This window comes from Anoplopoma fimbria, chromosome 15 (genome assembly GCF_027596085.1).
Source record: "Anoplopoma fimbria isolate UVic2021 breed Golden Eagle Sablefish chromosome 15, Afim_UVic_2022, whole genome shotgun sequence".
NCBI lineage: Eukaryota > Metazoa > Chordata > Actinopteri > Perciformes > Anoplopomatidae > Anoplopoma > Anoplopoma fimbria.
In genome coordinates, this window is record NC_072463.1 from 5,796,024 (window position 1) to 5,814,613 (window position 18,590).

The 18,590-nt window shown below is 38.8% G+C and overlaps 1 protein-coding gene across 1 annotated transcript; it reads right to left on the reverse strand.

The window, feature by feature from the left end:
- On the reverse strand, positions 1-17,557 carry dcaf5 (ddb1 and cul4 associated factor 5). Its single transcript, XM_054613482.1, has 9 exons — positions 17,116-17,557; positions 14,479-14,622; positions 13,819-13,855; positions 13,545-13,684; positions 11,748-11,877; positions 9,785-9,998; positions 6,268-6,334; positions 5,261-5,388; positions 1-2,392 (listed from the first exon to the last, which is right to left on the reverse strand). The coding sequence occupies exons 1-9, from the start codon at positions 17,321-17,323 to the stop codon at positions 1,106-1,108; spliced, it is 2,355 nt and encodes a 784-aa protein (XP_054469457.1). The 5' UTR covers positions 17,324-17,557; the 3' UTR covers positions 1-1,105.
- Positions 17,558-18,590: the final 1,033 nt, after the last annotated feature.

An 18,590-nucleotide genomic window follows, 5' to 3' on the forward strand; every position in this document is an offset into this window, starting at 1 on the left:
ATATAAATCATAAACCCCCCCCAACTATTTGTGATATCTGAATCAACATTTTAGTTCTCCTGTTTATGTTTTATTCAGCAGTGTGTCAGACTGAAAACTCATTTAACTGTTCATTTAATGAAAGCAAAGATAGCTTTCTGTTCAGTCAATAAAATATTCTACTCTGACCAAAAGTTGCTCCAGGTCAAGGCCAGCTGAACAGATTCATTTCACAGGAGAATTGAAGCTGTGTTGCCATGGGAACTCTGTCAGACGTAGGCAGTGAATTACCCAAATCTGCAGTAAAATAACTTGTTTACCATAGTTTCAGAGAGACGCGTGTCAGAAATAGTGAATATTTCACCCATCAAACTCTATTGTGAATCAGCGAAGCCCCAGGAAGAAGTTGCATTATTGTCACTGGAGAACAAATTATTCTTTAATTGCAAGAAAACAAAAGCGAGCGCTGGCTTGTAATGGTACCCAGGGGCCGGATAACGAGACAAAAGACTATCGGTGGAGACACTGAAAGCATTTTCAATGCACAGCGTAAACAAATGGTGCTCCTTAAGATTTCACACAGGCAATTCTTCAGACACCCTGAAGCAGTCGCAGTCAAGAAATCACTTAAAAATAAAAAAACATGAGCCGATCAGATTTACGCTCAGTGTGAAACCGTCAAAATTAAAAAGCGCTGCAAAGCTTTTGTCCTCCATAAGACCTTTTTTTTTGTTTGTTTTTACTGTTGGAGGAACTCCAAATCCTAAGTGGAGCTTTTTCTGCAACCGGAGTATGAGAACGAAACACTAATGCTGCATGAAAATAAACGTGTTTCACTTGAACTACCATCGTTATCAACAATATGTAACTTGCCTTTTTATGTTTTCCATCTTTTATTGTCATCTTTGGTTTGACCAAAAGGATGATGACATCGTCCGATTCGTTTGTTCGGAAACAAAAACTGACCATACTTACAGTTCCTTCAGTCATCAGAGTTCATATGACAGGTCACATGACTACAAGACGCTAAATGAAAAGGCTGAGTTGTTAAAAACCCATAAAAAAAAAACACCACTTCCTAAGTTATGTCTGTTAACAAACGTCTTTCGGGGATGAGAAAGCGCTCTCATAATGTTTTTAACTTCTTTTCTGAGGGGGAGGAGCCTGACTCGCCCTCCTCTGATCCCACATGAGTCCGTTTCAGGGCGCTCAGGCCCTTTCCCCTCTTCGGCCTGGTGTCTTCGGGTGTGACGCCGGTCTCGTCCTCTGATTCTGAGGAGACGTGGAGGTTCTCTCTCACGTACGATGCTACAGTCCGGTGTCGCCCGTTGACTCCAGGGCTGCGTCGGCTCGGAGAGTTACTGTCTAAAGCCAGCGAGCTGCTACAAGCCTCGCCGCTATCCAAGCTGGCGGCAACTTCTTCAGTCCTGCGTCCATCCAGAGACCGTGAAGCTGGATGTCTTTCCAGCTCAGTCCTGTCATTCCCGTCCTCGTTCTCTTGGCTCCCGGAGGACATGACTGGGCTCAGACACACAAAGTCAGAAGGGCTGAGACATTTTTCCTCCTCTCCGCCAGTGCTGGGTTTTAGGGAGTTCTGCACCTCGCCAGACGAGGAGGAGGAGAGGTCCTCGACTGATATCGATGGGTAACTGCAGGAGTCCATGGCTGAGAACAGAGTCTGTACGGACTCGGGTCGATCCCCGGCTCTGGAGACCACGTGCATGCGGCGCCGCCTCCCGACGTTACGCCGCCTCACCGCGCTGCGCCGCTCCTCGTCGTCGCTGCTGGAGCTGGAGGTGGACGTGGAGGAGCTGGAGGCTCCGGCAGGAAGTGAGGGAGAGGAGGCGGGGCTGGACAGCGTGGAGTTGTCCCTGGGGCTCGGGGAGCGAGGCCGCGGCATGGGGTCGAGCCAAAACTCACTGGAGTCCGAGTCCTCGTTCACGAGGAATCCGGACTGGTGCCTCTGATGCCTGCTTCGTCTCCTCAGCCGCTCCTCCACCTCCGCTCCCGCTCGCTCCTCTCCTCCAGATGCGTCAGGTCCAGCCAGAGAGGAGGACGACGAGTTATCAGAGTCGCTTTGGTGAATAGCGGCAGGGACGGCGACGGGAGGTGTCGGCGTGGCCCTCGTGGTGCGACGTCCGCGAGCGTGGAGCTGCATGATGGCCTCCTCGCTCAGGTCGCTGTCGGAGTCGGAGCTCCAGCCCTCGATCTCCCGACGCACCAGTGAGTCGAAGAAGGCCATCATGCGCGGGTCCTCCTGGATGGACTGGCTGACGTAGTCGTGGGACAGACCGCTGCCGCTGTTGAGCACCAGGCTGATGTACTCCTCGTGGGTGTACAGGCTCCGCGACTTGTCCTCCACGCGGCCATCCAGGTCACCTAGACTCTCGGGCTGCTGGTAGGGACTCCACATCTGAGACGGACGGAGAAACAATGGAGACAAAGGAAAAAAAGACAGATTTAGAATTGGATGGATGAAAAATGGACGGAGAGGAAGAGAAGAGGAGGCGCCCGGGTCAGTTTGACAGATTCTCCGTTATTGATATCCTCGTATTACAGAACACCTGGACCTGTATCCGCTTTCACTCTGTACAGTAAAATGTACAAAACAGAGTTATTGTGTTACTGTACAGACAAAGAAGAAGCTGAATCTTTCTTCCCCTTCTAAGAAATGCTTTCGTGTGAACAGTTTCACCTTCTTCTACAAGAAGTTTGAGACTGTTTGCAAGGACCAATTAAACTGATGTATATTAAGTAAGAAACTGCATTTTTCCTACAACCTTAACCTGATAAAGGTCTCAGTCGGAGGAGTAATATAGGACAGTGAGAGAATAAGAGAGCATTCAAGACATGTAGACTTAGAATTAAAGATTTCACTGTATTTATTTAACAAAAGTGGAAAATCCAGTTGCTTGCTGACAAATGTAACCAAACATATTTGCACGGAGATAAACCACAATATCAACGTGACAGAACGACGATGCGATACCCGTGTGACTTATTATGTTCGGTGTGTCGAGTCATTAATCATTTTATCGTATGTAGAAACAACTACTGGATGCTTTTTATTTGATTGGGAAAGTATAAAGTTGTTTAAGGCATCTGATTGTTTGGGCAACATTTTGTAACATTTGGGATAAAAAACGAATGAATCGGTCCCTTTTCTTCTGGTATTATGATCGAGACAAACCGACAAGCAGTGAATGAAAACTGATAAAACAGTTAAAACAAAAGTAATTTACTTAATCACAATACGGAGAAACTTCTTTCATGTTATAATTAGTATTTTATCATAAAGTCATAGCTTTGTGATAAAAACCTTGTAAAAGCTTATATATGTATAAATGGTAACTTTTTTATTTTAATATTATGCTTTTTAAAGACCTGTTAGAGATTACTTTTCATGACCACAGAACATAATAAAAACAACTAGTAAAGGATAACTCAACGTTTGTTGTGGTTTCTATGAGCACATGCAAAATAACTAACTGATCAAGTTTAACTGAGTCAGTCAAAAATCAGTGAGACAGTCAGCCAACTTCAACTGCTGCCTGGTTTATTCATAAGGTCGGCACCAGGACAACACAGTGACTCATAGAGATGAATAAGACTTAAAATACAGCTGTTCTGTGTTACGATTGTTAATCCGACAGCGTAAAATCTTAATGTTGTGAAAAGTGTTTTTTTCTTTCAAACTGCAGAATCTTGTCAATAAAGTAAACAGATACAATTAAAACTGCCTTTTTTATCTTAAACTACAAAGTTTAGCTTTCAGCCTACTCAATGTTGAGCTTCAGCAATAATAGTTAATTTACTTATAATGTGATCCAGGCTACCCAGACTTTTCAAATCCTGGCAGTACAACACCGTCTGGTCCGGGTTCAGAAACACTGAATCTGTGGAACCATTCATACCTTCCCATGACCCAGTTTATTTGAACACTGCCCAACGTCATCCGTTACAGACGACAGTCAATAATTGGGGGGAAATCCATCTTTTTTTTTTTTTTTTTTTTCATTCCTCGCTCCAGCTCAGCCAGTTACTGCGTCGTGTCATCGGAGATCAATGTCTCACTTAAGTGCACGTCCACCTGTCTGAACATCTGAGGACAAAGACTCAAATATAGTCTGTCCACTTACAGAGCAATTTATACATCCACTGCATCATCCCGACGCTGCAGTGGATTTAGGTTCGGAGATCATTTCTATTTTCATTTTATGTTTTTTTAAAAATCGATTTAATTGCATGTCTCCTCTATTAAAACATCAGCTCCCTTTTAAAAGGGGTCATATCAGGAATAGCTCACTTTTTCAGTGCTAGTGCACATACATGTGGGTGTCTGGAGTGGTCACAAACTGCAAAATAATCCAAACCAGTCATTTCTTTGTGGGCTGCCTCCATCATAAAACATGTGATTCAACGAGCCATTCAGATTTGGCATCCTTTCCTACATCACATACAGCCTGATATATACCGCCCACAGCTTGGGAACTACTTTTGCAAAGATCCGCTCTATTTTTCTCACAATCCATTGAGAGTAGTTTGGGCTTTTTCAGGAGGGGGTCTTAAAGAGACAGGCGCTAAAACGGAGCGTTTGAGACAGAGTGTGAATACAGGTGTATTCATACAGACAGTGGGAGAAAAATAATGTGTTCTTTGGACATTAAAATGTGTAAACATGTTCTAGTAAAAACCCCAAATACGAGTATGAACCTGAAAATGAGCATGACATGTCTCCTTTAAAATGTTGTGTTTCTGTGCTTGGTGCGCCAACATTATAATACATCCATTTAACATTATTATCTTTAATTATAATAAATTGTTGGTTATTAATCATGTTATCTTTAATACCAAAATCAGATACCATACTGTCAACTAGTCTTTTTTTGAGTTCTTGTGAGCAAGCATAGGGAGAACGGGATTCTGGGTGCCTGATCCATAGAAAAGAGATGACAAACAATCACTCATCATTCATATTGATTAATGGGGCTTAGCAGGCGGAAACACTGCTCTACCAGAAACATCTCTAAATGCACTTTATGGCAAAGATTCTAGACATTATTTTTGATAACATCTTAGTTCCGATAGTAAGTTAGTTAAAATAGGCTTTGGCAAAAAAAAAAAAATGCTTAATCATCCCCTCAATAGTCGATATTCGATCCGATCACCAAACCTACAGAGGATGGAAGATTTCACTCTCCCTAACTGACCTTTGGGCCTCTAAAATAAAAGATGTCCAAACCTTCTTTCTTGATAACAGCAAAGGTATTCCTTCACTAACCTTGATGACTTTCTCCACGCCGGAGGAGCAGATCATGTAGGTGTGAGGGTTGAAGCGAACCTGGTTCACTATGGACCGGTGACCCTTCAGGACCATGAACGCCCCGTTTACCACTCGACCAGGGCCTCCTTAGAAGGAAGAACACGATGTGTGTTAGTGTTTTGCTGATAGTATGAAACAAAACACATGAGCTCAGAGATAATTTCATTCATTAAAACAAACACATCCAGCTATGCATAGAAGATTATTTAACCTGCTTCAGGAAATACAGACCGTGAAATACGACAGTAATGTAATCCTCATAATGTGCTATTAGTCTGATACCAAATAGGCCCAGAGCACATATTTTCAGTGTGAGTAACTCCGGGGAAAATAAAACCCATAAATGTGTCAGGTGGTGCTCCAGAGCTACAAACGGCCAGATTCTTGGATTGTTGCATTTTTGGGATTCTCTTCACAGAGTTATTAGATTTCAGGCGTTTGTACTGTAAGCTTATGTGGAGCAAACACAAGAACCATTTGAGGCCGTTTGATATGAGTAAGAGCTAAAACCGAACTAAGACAAAACAAATGTAATATAAGATATCTGACAGTAACTCCGGCCTGGAAAGTATATTATAACAATGACCTGAGGTCAAACCACAGTCTGGGCTGATGCTCAAAGAGCACAGAGGCGTCCATCATTCTCTCTCGGGCTAAAACTTATAGACTTTAGAGGTCAAGCAGGTTTGTTTTGCCTTCCCTGACTGACGCCACTGAAATCTTTAACCTTGCAGAAGTCATCAAAACTTTGTCCTTAAAACAAGCTGCTTGTTAGTTGTGATTTATCTGTTTACAAAACCCTGATTTCGTGATGAACAGTGTGAACTTAAACAAACTAAAAATACACGAAAGAAAACAAAGTATTTAACAGAGAAGAGATGTGACAATCTCTCAATGGGAACTAGATCATTTATTCTCATTCACATGTATAAATGCAGTCGGTGCAGACGGATTCAGTAACTCACCTGCTTCTGGGTCCTTTGGGATTTTCCACATGTAGAGGTTGAAGTCATCCGACCCAGACAAGATGTACTGAGGGGGGGGAAACAGAGGGATGTTTAGAGATTTAAGCCTGCTCCGTTGCTTATGACAAACCTCTCCATGAGACCTTAAGGAGAGCTGAGGAAATCATACAAACACACACAGAGACACAAACCCTGGGGGGGTCAATTTATCGACCCAAAAGCACCAGATCTTATCGCAGCGCTTCGTCTCATAACGCCGATCAAACACACTCTTGACGTAACGTGACGTTCTGACCCGAACACAGCTCCTCGTCTGAACTCTTATTAGACTTTGTAAACAGATGGTTCCAGTTAAAGCTGTCGCTTAAGGTAAGTTTTGACAGAGCCTGAGAGGGGGGGGGGGGTTATTCTACATATATAACGTCTTAAAGCGACACGCAGGGAAGGATAGAAGCTGACTGTTTTACTGAGAGTAATGTCTGATAGAAGAACCAGGTGTTTGCAGTGTCTGGCTGTACAAAGCTGTCTTGGCTGATGTTATTATAGAACACTCTTAGAGATAAGGCTTTCAAAAAGGTTCCTCCTGAAGGGCTGAGGTTCTACCCAGAACCATTTGTTCATGGAGAACCTTTTGTTTTAAGGGAAAGGGTTATTTTTAAGACTTAAGGTTCCTTTAAAACCCTTTTCATTCAAATAACACTATTTGGATGAAAGAGTTCTTCAAGGATTGATGAAAACATGGATCCTCCATGGATGCCACACCCCCAAAGACTTGTGATTCAGAACCATGATTTAGACCTTCAGGAGCCTCTTGAGGAACCCTGTGTGGGTTCTAGATGAAACTCTTGGAATATAAAAAGGGTTCTCAGTAAAACCCCACTGGTGGTTCTTGTTAGCACCACTAGAAAGTGAACTGGTTCTGGAAGAATCCTCCAGAGAGGGCTCCGGGTGGAACCATTTCACCATAAAAGGGTTCTCTGGAGAACCTCCCATAGGGGGTTGTGGGTGGAACCTTTCACAGATAGTTCTAGGTATAACCCTTTGTGATGGGTTCTAGGTAAAACCCTCTGAAAGGGTTCCAGGTGGGTTGAAGAACCCTATATAATTCTCGTTAGCAATTCTAGTTCTAAGACTGAATGTGCTGTAATTGTAGCCAGTTTTTATTTGAATGAATTGTTTATATTAACAGAGACAGCCCAGTATTATAACTAATTATATATTATATAATTATATAATTATAACTAATTGCACCAGAGTTAGCTATAAGCTAATTAGCATATGTTGTCCCTGGACAGGTAGACAATCAACAACCACATTATAACAAATAAACTACATCAAACAACACAAAATACATAAGTCCATTATAACGTTAATGTTATAGCCACAACAAAAGTCTTTGCCCACCTCAGTAGGTCAATTCTGAGCCATATCACCACTAAAGACAGGCTGTAAAGTTGCATTCAGTGTCTATGGTTACAGTCTGAGCTCGGCTTTACTTGCAAATATTTAAGCATTTGGCTCCATGTTGGTCAAACACTGGACTTCAAAAGTATCCACATACAAATATTAAGGTGCAGAACGTGAGGGACAAGAATGTTTTCCTTCTTTTAAGTATTTTCCTCCTTTCTTTCCTCCTCTATTTCCACTTTACTCATTTCTTCTTTCATTAAGCACATTTAAATTGAATTGGAGTGTCTTTGAATCCTTGTTTTATCATCTGGAGACACATCTTTGTTGAATCATTTTCATTTGTTTTAAAGTCTTGTCTTCTGAGACTCTGTCAAGTTCTGAATTATTTTTGTGCCGTTTCTGTCTGCCAATGATTGAAACAAATGTCTTCAATTTCCTTTCTGTAAACATTCTCTGGTTGCGTTGAGTTTTTTAACTTTTTCAGGGTCTTTTTTTTTTTTGTTGTTGGGTGAGAAATAACAATCCTCTATGTCTTTGTGATGAAAACTCATGTGATAGTTACTCATATGATTGCAGCTCCAGGGCCCATGAGCACAGTGTGAACTGTACACCTGTGTGCTCCGCCTCGGGTTCCCAGAGGACACGTCAAGCAGGAATGTTACACCCACAACTCCCTCCCTTTTTTACCTTTCCATCATTTTTTATGTGTGGTTAGTTTCTACCCTGAGCCTCTGCTTTCACATCGTTCTGAGAAAATCCTCTCCTGTCTGTGGTTCTGGGTTTATACCAGAAAGTTTCTGAAAATGGTTGTGCTGCCAGAGCAACGGTGGGATAAAGCTCGTAGTTTAAACGAGCAAAATCATCTGCTCAAACCTTTTTTATCACGGCCTTCGTCACGTTACATTTCTATATTTTAACAGCAACCAGCTCTTTTTCCTTGTAGTCTGCTTAACATATTTTTGGTTGTGTTAAATAATATTATCTCACACATCTGGTTTAATGTTGCTTCTCTTTCGCTTGATGAGTCAGGTCATGACACACTGGCAGTCAGAAAAACAAACTTTCAAATGATGCTACACCTACTACCTTTTTGAGGATTCAGCCCCCACATTAGCAAGTAAGACTATTGATTGACTCTCATTATATAAATCCCAATTGATCCCAATAATGACACCCCAAAGCTTCATCAGTGGTTACATCAGTAATCTTTGTCAAAACAGGTTTAACTCTTGAATTATTATCAGTTGAGAAACATAAAAATGCCAATTTTTCATCTTTAAGTCAGACACAATTATATACAACACGTAAATAATTAGTTTAATTATACATGAGTAATTTGTATGCCGTTTCATCCTTGAACATTGCATGTGTATCGAGTGCTTGAGGGATGCTACGCGGTATTTCTTGTTATAAAATAATATATTGTAAAATGTTTTTACTACACTGTAACACAAAAAATGACATCTCCAATGATCAGTTAGAGATCAAGGTCTTGCTCAAAAGCTTGGTAACGTGGGAAAATTCAAACCAGCAGCCTTCTTATACAGTCCTGACTCAATTCTGTAACCTTTAAACTACCTCCTTGTAGAGAGGGATCTTTTTTTTTTTCTTCATGAGCTCCACTGACACCAGAGAATGATGTTAACATAATAAACATGGCTGCAGAGTGATGTCACGTCTGAGGAGGTCCAACGGGAGGACTGTTGGCCGAGTTCAGGGGCTTCTGGTGTTCCTCCAACACTGAAAGGTCCCAATTTCACAGAAGGGACTAATATGTATTCTATTTATATTTCTATCGGTCCCACATGTTTCCAATATTCTCCTTATATTTTAGGCAACCACCAGCCTCGGATAAAACATAGTCTCCACTGTTTGTTACGATGTATCACACCCTTGAGAGTCACAGTGATATTATATCACATGCAGGACTTTGGTTTTATGACTGCACATGTTAATAAAATGGAAAATTCAAGACCTTCCTTTCCTGTAAGTAGGGGGGTGTTTGGAAATCCCTATATTTTACTTTACTTTAACAAATTTTCTATCATCTTTACTAGTCGTAATAATGATAGTTTAAGTTCAGGATCCATACGATCTGCTGACCCACCTGATCTTTGTCCCCGGCGAAGCAGCAGCTCTTCATGGTGCAGGAGTTGAAGTAGCCCTGGTTGTCGAACTGGAAGCTGGGCAGGCGGGAGTGCAGCTCGTAGAGGACGGGCGGCAGGCGGCGACGCAGCGCCAGCAGCTGGGTGCCGGTGCTGTTGAAGCGAACGCTCATGGCGCTCTGCAGGGACATGCTGCCTCCATAACGCAGCAAAGAGCTGAGGGAAGAGAAGGGAAGAAAATGTCAGAGGTGTCTGCAACAATCCCCCTTTTATTTTGTTTTAAACTGACGGAATCACAAAGTGAGACTTTAGAAGAGATGAGCAGTCCAACTCTAATGTCCAATACAGTTGAGTTTGTTTTTATATCCATAATATTGCAAAGGATTGTGATTTGAATTATTATAATGTGGTTTTTTTATTACTGAGAATTGTTTGAATGCCAAGTTCATATTTGGAAACTTACATTGAGGCTTTGTTACTACACATGCACAGTTAACAAGACAACTCGCGTTTCTAGTGGAAGAAAAACATAAAAGTAATTTCATTTTAATGAGCGTATCACAAGGCAAAAAAGAAGATCTATAGGTTTTATATTTCCAAATGTTCTTAAAGAGAAGCTAATGGGGATGTTTACCTTGTGACTTGAAACTCAAATATTATGATGGATGCTACTTAAATGTCAAAACCAGAAGAAAATATCGCCACCCTTCTTATGAACAGCTGAACAAGAGAATTACTGAATATTATATATATTATACAGTAACTATTCTTTGGCCTGTCTTGTTTCTTTTTTTCCCCATTGATATCAAAGTAATCACACAACAGCCGGGTTGTAAAATATGATTTCTGAGGATTGATATAACAATTTTTAAAAACGCTTTGAAGCTCTATAAGGAACTTTTCAATAAAAATGATTAATGTTATAATACAGAAGATATGTTGTTATATGTATATGTAGACGATAGAGACTTCTTAACAATAATTTTGTGATGATAAATGAAACAGGCATTTCATTAAATAGACTTTAACTGGAAGCTATGTTTAAACTTAATAGTCAAAATAATTTAACAGTGTAACCCTCCCCTCCCTCTGGTTTGTCTTTGTATTGTCTTACTGTCTTTCTTTTTATGTTTGTCTGTCATGAAAAAATCTCATATACAATCCCAATGAAAAAAGGAAAAGGAAAAACACCTAAAAGTAAATTGTGGGACTTTCTAAGTAATAACTGTAAACATGTCCACACTGCAGAGAGGCAGAGCCAACAGAGGAGGAAGAGAAATGACTCAGTGGTTACTTTTACTGGACGCGCCGCCACTTGTGTTCTCGTAACCAAAACCTAACCACACCTGAGTAAGTGTTTACTTACTCATTTATCTGGTAAAAACATTTGGGTTTTGCAGCGAAACTGTTGTGTCGTTGGCAGAGGACCAGTGGTGATCAGTAAACTGTGAGACAACAGCGCCCCCTGGTGGACATGAGCGGGACATACGCGCATCGCAAGAGTAGATGAGGATCTCTGACTTTAAACCGATGTGTTTGATTAAAAACAATTTATAGACTGACTGCTTATAATCAAAATGAATAACGACACATTTGAAATGACCATTAAAAGATTCAGTAAAATGGACTAAATACAGTCTTGATCACACATGACATCGAAACAAAATGTGTGCCTGAATGCACAAATATAAATAATACATTTTTGCCACTTCCCAAACTTCCTACCCTAACCCTAACCTCACAATTATTTTAGTCTTTTTTTTTTTTTTTTTATACTAAGTAAATGCTGCTTTATTAACTCTAATGATTATTGTTTTTATACCTCCTCTGTGCATTATTCCCATTCTTGTAATATTTCGCAATAAAAGCTAACTTCCCCCCAGAGAACCACAACGTTGAAGCTTCTCTTTTAAAACTGGGTCAAGAAAAAGGAAACTTTACCAGATGGGGGAAAAAATGTCTAACCTGCGTGGCTTGCGGATGTCCCATAATCCAACTCCCTCCTTGGAGTTGGCTGTGGCGATGAGCCGGGGCTCCACCGGGTTAAACATCACGCTGTGGAAGGCCGAGGGGTAGCTGGCCAGACAGAACGGCTCTACGGGAAGAGATGAGGGTTTGATGGATTATGATCACATGATTATTAACACTTCTGTGAATGTTTTTTAGCAACACAAGAAGCACAGCTCTAGGGATGTCAGTATATTCACTTTGATCCAGAGTGAAATATCTGAACATCTTGGCAGAAGCTTATTTTTACTGACATTCATGGATTCAGATGATGTTTCCTAATGACTTTTGGGATCCCGTGACCTTTTCATCAATCATTGAATGACAAACTAATGACATTCTTATCAGCCTCAGCTGCGCTTTGTTTCTGGTGCTAATTAGCAAATGTTATCATGCAAACAAACCAAACTACGAAGATAAACATGACGATCATTACCATACATGCAAACTCACAAGTGCTACCTCACAGAGCTGCTGGCAAAGACGCTTAGTCTTGTTTGTATTTGTGAGTGCCACAACAGACCCACATGAAAAGCCTGCTGGCAGACATGGAATACTGATTACCGCTAAATATATTATTAGGCCAACTCGGTCACAGGTCGGCTTCAAAAATAGAAGGATGAGGACGTCATGCAAGACAATCTGCTGCTTTTTTAAAGTTATCAACAGGTCTCACTGTGTCCCATTAGGAGGACCTTTGCACCCTTTTCAGTCCAACAGTGTCTCTTAGAATACACCGTGTGACTGGATATGAAGAGGGCTTTTTAATTACAACCAGACTACATCAGAAAAGACGAGCTTTAGAGCAGTGATTCTCAAAGCGGGCATTCTGACAGGAGTCTGCTAAATAATTTGCTATAAATTATAAAATTAAGCTGCATCATTAAAAGGTGCAAATCTACAGATGGATCTCCACCAATAAAACAAGTATATTGTATATTTCAAGATAAAGCACTAAAGTCAGCTTCAGACTGGGAAGTTTAAACAAAACATCTGGATTTATTACAACAATGGCAGACTTGCTACTGTTCACTTCCTGAAAGCTTTGAAGAACAATAACTTTAAATGTAGGTTATAAATGCTGTCAAGTTGAATCCAGATACATTTTGAGTGAAATCATGAGGTATATAAGTGGCATTAACATTCAAAAACATTGCAAACTTCCTTACTATGGGACCAATAAAGGATTATCTCATTTTATCTTACCATGATTCAAATTTCTGTTTAACACTTTGAAACAGGTCAAACGTATTTAGGTTGGAAAGTTTTAGAATAAAAATTCTTCAATCGGCATCTAACAGTGCAAATGGTAGTAAGCAGGCTTAATAAGTGTTACGGTTATAAGGGGGGTCTTCTCCCCGTAGAAGACAATAAGTTTAAGAACCCCTGCTTCAGAGACAAGCTGTGTTTGTGTATTTTACTATCACTACGACAACTAAGAGAAGGTTCATTTTCATGCAATTAAGCTAAATTTACATCCTCCACTGCAGGGAATGTAGGAGGCTGAGGCAACACAATGTTTACATACAACCATTTCTTTATCCATTGTAAGCCTCACACAACAGCAGTTTATCATAACAGACTATGAGAAATCACATCCAAGGAGTTATCAGACTCATCTTTTGCAATGGGCTTTAGTTCTACATGCCTTGCAGCCCTCAGCATAAACGTTAAACATAGCATCACTATATAAAATGATTAGAAATGTAACAAACCAATGAGCTTCACAGGAACACACACGCCTCCTCCACCTACCTGTACTCGGCGGTTCGCGGGTGTCCCAGATAAGAACGCGTCCGTCGTCAGAAGAGCTGGCAAACACGTTGTCATTGACCGGACTGACTGACAGACTGTAGACGGCGTCGATGTGCAGGAACACGTTCAGAGTCTCCCTTCTGTGGGAAAAGCAATCATCCAAATGTTAACTGATTTGAGAGTGTAAACGCAAATACAGTTTATAAAAGGCTGGGAGTTTATCGAAATGTTTTGATGATACAGTAAGGAGTATCATCTGTGTTATTTTACTCACCTCTCCACATCGTGAAGAATCACCTGCTCATCATTTCCTGCAAAATAACAAACAGACTGTCAAGGTGCACAGGATTTGAAAGAATGCTCTGTTGAGATGCAAAGCTAGTTTGGCATTCAGGTGTGTTTTAAATGCTGTTGGTTAATTATCTATAAACTAAATCCTTATTAATTATTATTATATTCTTTTCTTTCAACTAATTTGCATGGCAGCTTGACAGTGAGCAGCATTCATCACATGACTCCAACATATAACTCAAGCATGTAAGAAAATATAGATTTTCCCAATTAACAACATTAATTTGCAATATATCTACAATTTTTTTTTTTCTGCAAGCAGTTAAATGCACATACAATTAGCCATTTAACATTTTTACCTGATAGAATCTTTTGTTTTCTGATGATTTAAATAATAATATTTTTTTCTGGTCCACATTTTATTGATATGTATTTTTTTTTACATTTATTTAACTCCTTTATTTCTTATCATTATTTATCAAAAATGGCATCCCTTAGCGCATTAAAGTTTTTCTCATTTCATATCAGATCTACCTTTTACCTACAAGTGACAAGCCAGAAAAACACCTGCACAGGTCAAAGGACAAGGATGAGGAATAAACCTTGTTGTTGTGTAAGTTTTTTTTTTTTTTTTTGCTCTTACCACCAGAAAAGACCTTTTTGTTGGTGCTGTCAAAGGCCAGGCAGAAGATGTTGGACAGGTGCTCTCCCTTCAGTTTCAGAGGCTTGGACCGAGCATGGATGGCTTCTTCCATGTTCCACAGGAGCACCCGGCGGTCATCTCCTCCTGAAGACGAGACAGATTGACAACTTAAAAACATCCACAATATAGTCTGGAGCAGATGTTTCCAAATGTGTTAACATAGTTAAGACCCCGTCAAAGGTTGCATATTTCTTTGAGCTGCAAGCAGATCAACACGACTGACATACACTTCTCAGATTGATTGATTGATTTGAAGAGGTGAAACACAGCATAAAAGGAAATATTTGGGTCCACAAGGGTTCATTTGTCAATAAGTGGAGTGACAGAAAATAAACAGCAAATTTTTAAAGTCATCTTCAAACAACAACTGGAACCATTCTCTTGTTCCAGCTTCTCTAATTTGCTGGGTTTCTTTGTTTTATATCAGCATAAACCAGTTGTTGAATGTAACAGTACATTTACTCAAGTACTATACTTAAGTACAATTTTTTTTTTAACTTTATCCAGTAATGTAATATACAATTTTTTTCTAAAATTGGCCATTCTGCATAATGAATATTTTTACATTTGGTTCTTTAAGTATATTTTGATGCAAATACCTATGTACTTTTGCTTAACTAACATTTTGAATGCATGATTTTTTTACCTTTAACAGAGTATTTCTACATTGGTATATTGCTACTGAGGACTTCTTTTAAAACTGCTATAAACTTAATATCTTTTAGGGCTATCGGTTGGAGAAAACAAGACATTTGAAGGCATCACCTTAGACTGTGGGAAACTAAAATAGGACATTTCATATAATAAATGATAATTGATTGATTGATTGATTGTCACTAATTGCTTAATCTGCATTAGTTAGTTGCAGCCCTCACTGTAGTTTGCAAATAAGATATTTTGCAAGATGACAAAGGCAAAATTAAAACACAATTGCATGATGCATATGCTGCAAATATACATCAGGAGGTCATCTGGTTAGTTGAGCATTTGTTTGTTTACCACATAATTCCATATGTGTTCATTCATAGTTTGGATGTCTTCAATATTAATCTACAATGTAGAAAAAAATAAAAATAAAAATAAAGAAAAACCATTGAATGAGAAGGTGTGTCCAAACTTTTGACTGGTACTGTATATCAGAGTAATCATTATTATGTATTATTTCTTCTTTCATTCATTGAATATGGTGTTAATGTTCCGTTTGGATATTATTCAAGGTCCCCAGAGGATAAACTCCCAGATTTTGGTAATGCCTTTTCTTTATCTAGAACCATTTATTTCTTATTTATTTCCTTATGTTTCAATTCTATTTAGCAAATGTTGGCCTGCTAAAAAGCTAAATTCTAGTCACCATATATACATATATACAGTACCAGTCAAAAGTTTGGACTACTTTGAAGAATCTAAAATATAAAACATATTCTGGTTTGTTGAGCATTTGTTTGTTTACCACATAATTCCATATGTGTTCCTTCATAGTTTGGATGTCTTCAATATTAATCTACAATGTAGAAAAAATAAAAAAAAAAAATAAAGGAAAAACCATTGAATGAGAAGGTGTGTCCAAACTTTTGACTGGTACTGTATATATATATAAAATAAAAATATATATAAAATAAAAATAAAAATAAAGAAAAACCATTGAATGAGAAGGTGAAAAACTTTTGACTGGTACTGTATATATATATATATATATAAAATAAAAATATATATAAAAAATAAAAATAAAAATAAAAATAAAGAAAAACCATTGAATGAGAAGGTGAAAAACTTTTTTTGACTGGTACTGTATATATATATATATATATATATATATATATATATATATATATATATATATATATATATATATATAAAATAAAAAATATAAAAATAAAAATAAAAATAAAGAAAAACCATTTTGACTGGTACTGTATATATATATATATATATATATATATATATATAATAAAAATATATAAAAATAAAGAAAAAACATTGAATGAGAAGGTGAAAAACTTTTGACTGGTACTATATATATATATATATATATATATATATATATATATATATATATATATATATATATATAAATATAAAATAAAAATATATATAAAATAAAAATAAAAATAAAGAAAAAACATTGAATGAGAAGGTGAAAACTTTTGACTGGTACTGTATGTACAGTTTCACAAACCTGGTCAGGTAAAGTCAAGCTCATAACAATTAAACATATGAAGTTATGAGCAGCCCCATTGTGCAGAGCCTCAGGTTGTTATACTAGGCCAGATGATGTTTGTTTTCTTAAATCCTCCAAGAACACAAATATATCTTAGTGGTTTCAGGACTGACAGCTACTAAAAACACTGCCCCAGTGAGGAGCCTCTGGCCTGACACATGGGACCTGCTCCGGGTCTGCTGCAGCCCCTCTGACGTTAGCATGCTAGCCACATGCTAGGCTAACTCAGCTAGCACCAGTGGGGGGCTTTTTCAGGCTAAGTTAGCGTTAGCATGCTAACGACTTATAACAGCCTCAGCCAGCAGGGGAAGAGGGATTTTTTTTTTGTTGTGTGTGTGTGTGTTTGTGTGTCAACTTACCGGACACCAGCCACTCTCCGCCGTTGTTGGAGAACTCAATGGCGTTGACACAGCCGAAGTGGCCGAGCATGTCCTTCTTGTAGAGGCTGGTGCAGCCGGCCATCCTCCGCCTCTGGAACTCCTCCTTCAGGAGCGGCTGCCCGGTGAGCTCTCTGCGGGACAGAAAGCCCACCGAGGACCGCATACCGCAGCCCTGCAGCTCCTTCATGGCCACCGTGCAAAAACACCACACGATAATAAAGAAACCTCTCTTGTTCTGCAGCTGAGAGTCGTGTCGTCGGCTGCTGTTGTTGTTCTGTTTTTGGGGCTACATGATGGTGGAAACCCCGCAGATGTCGACGTTGTTTTGTACCTCCTCTCTCTTGTCTGCTCGGCAGTCCCAGCAGCAGCTTCCTGCTCCGGTGCAGGATCTCTCTCTCTCCCCCTGTCTGTCACTCATCACCAGCCAGGACTCATTTCATTTGTGCAAACACATGCATATGCTTTCATTGGACTCATACTATGTAGTTACACCATCATGCAAATGTCTAGGTTTAAAAAATAAAGAAGTATTTAGATCCTTAATTAAAAGTACTAATAACATGGTTACAGTACAGTAAAATACACACTATCCTAAACCTATTGTAAGTAAAAGTACTGCATTGAAAAGGTAACCTAAGTACAGTTCCAGTCAAAAGTTTGGACACACCTTCTCATTCAACTACTTTGAATAATAATAATAATAATAATAATAATAATAATAATAATAATAATAATAATAATAATAATAATAAAACATATTCTGGTTTGTTGAGCATTTGTTTGTTTACCACATAATTCCATATGTGTTCCTTCATAGTTTGGATGTCTTCAATATTAATCTACAATGTAGAATAAAATAGGAAAAAAAACTGGCAGTGCTGGAAGAAGTATTTAGTATTCCTTAATTAAAAGTACTAATAACAGGGTTACAGTTCAGTAAAATACACACTATCCTATACCTATTATAAGTAAAAGTACTGCATTGAAAAAGTAACTATCAGGAAAATGAAGTAAAAGTATTGAAAGTATTCAGAAAATGTCCTCTAGTATAGGCTACTGTTTTTTTTGTATCATATCATAATATTATTACTCATGCATTCATGTAAAAGCATGTTTTTTCTGTTTTAAAACTTTGTATAGGGCTGCAACTTATTATTATTTTCATTATGGATGCATCTGCTGCAGGATCTCTCTCTCTCCCCCTGTCTGTCACTCATCACCAGCCAGGACTCCAATGGATTTCATTTGTACAAACACATGCATATGCTTTCATTGGACTCATACTATGTAGTTACACCATCATGCAAATGTCTAGGTTTAAAAAAAAAACAAAAAAAACCTATGGTCTAGAAGAAGTATTCAGATCCTTAATTAAAAGTACTAATAACAGGGTTACAGTACAGTAAAATACACACTATCCTATACCTATTGTAAGTAAAAGTACTGCATTGAAA

What these genes read in the sequence shown, in the direction of transcription:
- dcaf5 (XM_054613482.1), bottom strand. Translation starts at nt 17,323, where the DNA reads ATGAAGGAGCTGCAGGGCTGCGGTATGCGGTCCTCGGTGGGCTTTCTG. An exon ending in ATTCTTCACGATGTGGAGAG is followed by an intron (nt 13,685 to 13,818) that starts GTGAGTAAAATA and finishes CTTTTCCCACAG; the next exon opens with AAGGGAGACTCTGAACGTGT. An exon ending in TCGCCGGGGACAAAGATCAG is followed by an intron (nt 6,335 to 9,784) that starts GTGGGTCAGCAG and finishes CCCCCCCCTCAG; the next exon opens with TACATCTTGTCTGGGTCGGA.